We start from the raw sequence: 6,906 nt of genomic DNA on the forward strand, positions 1-6,906 counted from the left end.
CTTCCTCCAAGTGGGTCAGGTGGGTTTGCTGAAGGTTTCTCTCAAGATCTTTTTTGCATCCTCTGACATGTTTTCTAGAGCATATTATATTGTATTAACAAGATATTTTAATGTTAATATAAAGTGGATGGCCATATAAAACATATCTTCATGAGTGAGCCATGAACAGTACCTAGTAATGCCTTATACTGTTAGAAAAATCTGATTTTTTTTGCTTATCTATGCTTCGTATGCACTTTTTGCACAAGTTTGCACTGCTATAGTAAATAGGATGACAAATAGTACATTGTAGATTTCAGTTTCAAATTTTAGATGCTATGAACAACCTATTAATGAAAAATAGTGATTGAGTTTTTCTGTTGATAATCTACATATACTCACAATCAGTAAGATTTACAACATTTCAGCTGCCTTAATACTGTAATCATTTTTTATGTAGTTAGTGGTCAAGGTAAATTGTGATTTTCTGGTGCACTCCTCTCATTCATTGATGTCTCTATCCACCTGTGAATGTATTATTTAATAATTAATTAGTACCATATGCCTTGATAAAAAGGCCATAGTGCCCTATAAGCTCATTACAAAGCTCACGGTGAAAGAAGGCAACATTACCTCTTCAACACTGATTCTCAACACAGGGGCCCCACAAGGTTGAGTCCTTAGTCCCCTCCTGTATTTCCTGTATACCCACAACTGTGTGACCTCCGACTCCATCATCAAGTTCGCTGACGACACAACAGCAGTAGCCCTGATTACCAACACTGATGAGACAACCTACAGGGAGGAGGTAGGCACTCTGACGGCGTGGTGCCAGGTGAACAACCTCTCCCTCAATGTTAACAAAACAAAGGACCTGATTGTGGAATACAGGAGGAACCAGGCTGGACACGTCCCCATCCTCATCAACAGGGCTGCTGTGGAAATGGTCAATAACTTTAAATTCCTCTGCATATACATCTCGGAGAAGCTCAAATGGTCTAACCACACAGACACCGTGAGGAAGAAGGCACAACAGCGACTCTTCAACCTCAGGATACTTTAGAAATTAGGCCTGTCCCCGAGGGCCCTCACAGTGTTCTACAGGAGCACCATCGAGAGCATACTGTCGGCTGCATTACAGCAACTCCACTGCCACGGACCGCAAGAAGCTTCAGAGGGTGATACGTGCAGCCAAACGCACCATTGGGTGAACGTTGCCTGCCCTACAGGACACCTACAACACCAACTCCGCAGGGAGGCCAAGAAGCCCATGCCCTGTTCTCCCTGCTTCTAACACTCAGACGCAACACAGGAGCATCATGGCAAAAACTGGAAGACTGGCCAATAGTTTCTACCCTTAGAATATCAGGCTGCTGAATAGCCACCACTAGTCAGCTACTGTACCTGCTCCTCCTCCCCCCTGCTACTCCCCCAATGGACATTTTCCCCCCACACCACCAACTGACTTTTACTCTGCCCCCACCCCAACGACATTCATCACTGTTGCAGTTGTTAATATGTTTATCCTATTTTTTGTTTGTTTTTATTTAACTTGGTCCCCACACCCGTTCAATGGTCATGCCGCTCCCCCTATGGTCATTCCACCCCACAACATTAGCAGTTTTTACTCTGCCTCCACCCCAACGGACAATTTTTTATAATGCTATTTACATTTTTTAATTACCATTTTCATTATTTTATTTCACTTAGTCCTGCATGTTCAAGCTCGGAGCCTGAGATTTTCACTGTACCCTGCAATCACATGTGTACATATGGCTATTAAACACAGAATCTAAATGAAAATGAAAGTCCCCTAAATTGGGGAATTAACATTTAAGAGGTTAATATGAGATCATTTCAGTATCACATATTAAAGTGATAATTATCATGTATTAATGTGATCATTATGTTGTATTAACTTGGTAATTATCTCATCAAAGATACAGGAATTCCTGCCAAAAGTTTCAGATACACATAAAATAAGAACTTCAATTGACAGCACAATTAGTGACAGTTTCAAAAAGACTGGGGGGGGGGGTTAGGAAGGCAACTTTCCTTATACACTAGCCTACTCCACAGTAACCACATGGGTTGCCACTGTCTGCTCTGGGCTCATTTTAATCACACTCTAACCTTTGATGTGTGCCTCTCTGAAGGCCACAAAACAACATGTTTCATTGCACATGATGAGGCTTTTTTATAAGAGTTATTGACTTCACAATAAACCAGAACTTCTATGACAGCTTTGTGTTGCTGAAACTTGAAGCATCAACCACGACACAATCAATCGGGAGGTGGACTAAACATAGAGCTGAAAATTAGGCTAATTTGAATAATCCCTCCTCAGGGCTACCTGGCCAACTTCCTCCATGGAGAGTGCCCATTGACGCTGAGCGAGAGACTGAACGGCAACAACCACGCCATCCTGCAGACCATTTTTTATGCTGGGGCCTCAGGACTGTTAGGGTTAACTTGAAGGGTGTGGGTGGTAGGTGGAGTAAATTGAAGGAAAGTTTGACATGTTTTGTGCATATTTTTTCATCAATCAAAATAAGACCAACATATTCAGGGAGTCTCCTGTAATGAAGTCTGCTATTATTCAGACAGATGGTCTCTTCTCAGTTTGGCACAGACACACTTTTCACCCAACGTTCAGATAGAAATTGACTTTATAGAACAGACATACTTCTCTTTCATAATGAATGAGTCTAGTTATCCCCCTCAGTCACAGATTGTGAATTATACTGCCATCCTATGGCCACTGCACATACTGAAAACATTCTCTGCCCACTGGGCTCAGACATCAATTCAATGTCTACTCCATGTTGGTTAAAAAGAAACAAAGCTGATTCAACCAGTGTTGGCCCAGCAGGTGTAAAACTCTGCAGTAAAACTGTTTGTAGAATGTCACCTTTATTTGAAGGTATATTCATACAGATCTGTTTTACTGTTTAGAAATGAAAAAAACTCATGTGTCTCGTCCCCCCATTTGAAGAAATCATAAGTATTTGGACACCTTCACTTGTAGTGTATTAAAGGTATTAACCCTTTAAACATAATGTTCAGTTAAATAATGTATTTAGATATTGGTTAAAATTTCCCTGTAATCAGTCTATGAATTGCTCTAATGAGTGACTGCAATTCACACTTTGGTTTTTGTAGTCACTACCAACAAACAAGAAAGTTATCATTTTCAGACAAAACACGTTACTACTTCAGCACACTACTACAACAGTGTGACTGTTTTGGAATAAAATGTTCAATATATTTCCTTTAACATCCACTGTGTTGTGTGCTTGTTGTTTATCCATTGATATGTTCTAGGTCATTTTGAGACCTGAAGGAGCATCAGGTACTGCTGGAATATCTACCAATAGCATGTCAATCTTATTGTGATAAATTACACTGGTCTCTAAAAACATTTATAAAGTATTAAGAATGTATGAATAGTCCTCACTTTAGATTAGGGACTGCAAAACTACTTTACTAATGATCAGTAAATGGTTTATAAAGATATTTATTAAACATCTGATGAATTATCTTATAAAACGTTGTTTATAAAAGTGTGAATAACTAGCTTGCTAAAACAAATGTGGGAGTAATGAAACAAATTATGAATAAACTATTTACTTATCCATTATTAATTATTTAGTGTGTTTCCCAATCTCTATATTAATTCAGAGTAAACAGCATCTGAAAGCTGCTCTGGTGTGACCCCTGACCTGGCAGCAGTGATGTAGTGACAGTAGTGGTAGTGAGAGTAGTGGTAGTGTTCATAACCAGTATGTTGAGGTTAAAGTGTCTGCTACAGTCTCCTGCACTGTTGAGTTGAATCATTAAAGCATATAGTAGTTATTTATAAATGTGAGAATACAAAGCTGATTAACATTTAACAAATGTGGGTGTAATCATAAATGGTGACCATACTGTAAATGCCTTACTTATGGTTTATTACTGAACATTATAAAGTGTTAAACATAATTGCATATTCTTGCATTTTACCCTCAACTACTTACATAGACTTGTACGTTATCTGATATCATGCATATTGTACATTTACATTTTACTCCATTGTTGAAGGCATTGTGTACCAATTGAGCCACTAGAGGGTGATGTTAAACATACATAATGACTCATGACGTTCTCAAAATGTACTTTTAGAATACTTACCTACTATTTATCATTAAATAACATGGAACAACAACAGACTTTGGTATTTGGAATATACAACCCAAAATGACTACAATGTATTTTATAAAACAAGATTATGCCTTCTTATGCCTTCTCCAAGTCATTCCAATCCAGACAAATCATTGGGTATCAACACCACACGTATCTACCGTATGATGACAACACTGAGATAGGTCATGTCACTGTATTGTTACATGAAAGAAGCAATTGCAAAAATTGTATTACAAAACTATATCAAACACGTTTGTCAAACGTAGGAATAAAAACATATGAACTATTTATGCCTTAAGTTAAGCTAGGCCGACATTGTAAATAAGAATTTGTTCTAAACTGACTTGCCTAGTTAAATAAAGGATAAAAAAAAAATACAATTTAAAAGTTCAGAGTTAAAATATGTTTAGCTGTCACTTTGAACCATGGATAAAAGAAAGCATAAATTATTGGATTGATAAAAGAATTAACAAGTGGTAGAAAGCCGATGATCATAACTGAAAATACATTTTCAATTAAAAAATACAAAAAGAAAGAAAATAAAAATGGAATCCAACAAATGAAATAGTTGAAAACAACAATAGAAAGAGTTTTTGCTGCTTTTCTCTCAGACTTATTTGCCTGTACAGTTTTAACACCAGACACACCGGCAGCCTCTTTTGAAAATACCTTTCTGGCCTGTGATCTGGCCACCACAAAGATTTTCATATAAAGTGTTATAATAATAGAGCACGGAACAACCATTGTAATTACAAGGTCAATGATATTAACCCAGGTTATTCCTTCAACAATAAAACATTCATTCAAACACCTACTGGGTACCTGTACATTTGCAAAGTTGTTTATAATAGCAGCACGGTATATGATACAACAACACCAGGTAATAGATATACAACACATTATTCTTGTTATTGTTATTTTAGAGTGGTACAATAAGGGATCACACACAGCAACATAGCGGTCAATAGATATCAAGACCAAATTACCCAGAGATAAAGAAGTACATAAATAAGCAATGTAGAATTGAAACACACAGAAATATTTCCCAAAATCCCAGCATGATTCCATTAATGCTACAGTCGCTACTGGTATCACAATCAGTCCCACCAGGATATCTGACACAGCCAGAGAGAGGATGAGCAGGTTGGTTGGAGTGTGGAGCTGCTTGAAGTGAGAGATGGAGATGATCACCAGTATGTTCAAAAATACTGTAACTGCTGAAAACAATGAGAAGAACATGTACAGTGTTATGTAGATAGATGTCGATAGCAAAGCCTTTCTGCAAGAAGAGTTTCTGTCTTGAAAACAGTATTGAACATCTTCATGCTTCTCCATTTGTAATAAAGGGTAAAAATGCTGTGGTCCTCCTGCTACTGCTTGGTCCTGTTTGTGACCCTGTCAGGTCAGTCTTCTGACAAACTCTGAGCATAACCTCTCTATTTATCACTGAGTGACTGACAAACACTCCCCTCCCAGGAGTCTCCACACACACACGCACGTGAGCACACAAATGAACAAACGGTTGGATAAACAAAGCATGATGTAATCTTTTTTTATATATATTTTTTATTTAACCTTTCTTTAACTATGACAGGATTGGAGGTTGCTGTGCCCCTCTAGCCTGTCCTTCAGCCTTACTGATAGTTATACATGAGAGAAAAAGTACATTTTCATAACTGAGCATTTTAATGGGGATATGAAAATATGCATGAATTTTTGGACACTCAAAGGCTATTTTACATGGGAAATAGGAATAACTGTGCAGACTAACTGGTTTGGGTGATGTCAGTGCTCAGTTTGGACCATAATCCACAACCTCAGGAGACATGATGGCACGCCACATGTCAGTGTGTTGGAAAGTTGACAGTAGGGAAGTTATGAAATGACATGTTTATGCTGACCTACCAAGGCAAAACGCAGTAACTATGATTTTGATCTGATGTAATGGCCAGGTATATTATCTGATAAATGTGGTATTTTGTTTCCTTGCTCTGCACGGGCCGTGGCAGAGGGTCCCTGGTTCGAGCCTAGGTAGGGGCGACGAGAGGGACAGAAGCAATACTGTTACATATGCACTATAGCACATGGCGTCAAAATGGAGTCGCATTCCATATGAACATTCCATAGACTTAAAAAAAATGATGAACCATACTTCTTCAAGTTGAGGGAGACTTTGTCTCAGTTACATCATGGGGACAAATACTATTTGTCAGACATCAGAACAACCCCACTGTATTCTGACCCAATCACCCCTTGATGATGGTTTTAGCACTATTTCGGTTGTTGCTGACAGATTCTCTGAATTTTATCCTTCTCTCTGGTCTGCCTACCGCTCTCCAGGTCGCTGAGGCACTATTCCAGCATGTCTTCCGGCAGTATGGACTTCCGGAGGACATTGTTTCTGACCGTGGTGCCCAATTCAAAGTCTATGGACAGATGTGACCAAGGCCGCTGAGGCACAGGAAGTAGTTTCCCTGTTGGAGCGTGCCGGGGATATTTGGATTGAGTACATATGGAACATGAGTTGACATAGTGGATAAAGTCCCAAAACACAGTGCCAACAATATGGGAGGACAGATTAATGGGCTGAAGGACACACACAGGACCCACCATCGACGAGGAACCAAAGGGTGAGGAAAAGCAGGTCCTCCGGCATCCTAGTCCCCAGGTGGTGATTCTCATTTTCAACCAAGAGATGGTGGGGTTATGAAGTTGGAGCCACGGGAGGCCGAGGATCACTTTGTG

General features: G+C 39.1%; 1 protein-coding gene across 1 annotated transcript; it reads right to left on the reverse strand.

Annotated features, from left to right (window-relative positions):
- Positions 1-3,815: 3,815 nt before the first annotated feature.
- On the reverse strand, positions 3,816-6,473 carry LOC123729581 (trace amine-associated receptor 13c-like). The gene has a single exon (XM_045704856.1). The coding sequence runs from the start codon at positions 5,494-5,496 to the stop codon at positions 4,543-4,545; it is 954 nt and encodes a 317-aa protein (XP_045560812.1). The 5' UTR covers positions 5,497-6,473; the 3' UTR covers positions 3,816-4,542.
- Positions 6,474-6,906: the final 433 nt, after the last annotated feature.

Source organism: Salmo salar, chromosome ssa21, assembly GCF_905237065.1.
Source record: "Salmo salar chromosome ssa21, Ssal_v3.1, whole genome shotgun sequence".
Classification (NCBI taxonomy): Eukaryota; Metazoa; Chordata; class Actinopteri; order Salmoniformes; family Salmonidae; genus Salmo; species Salmo salar.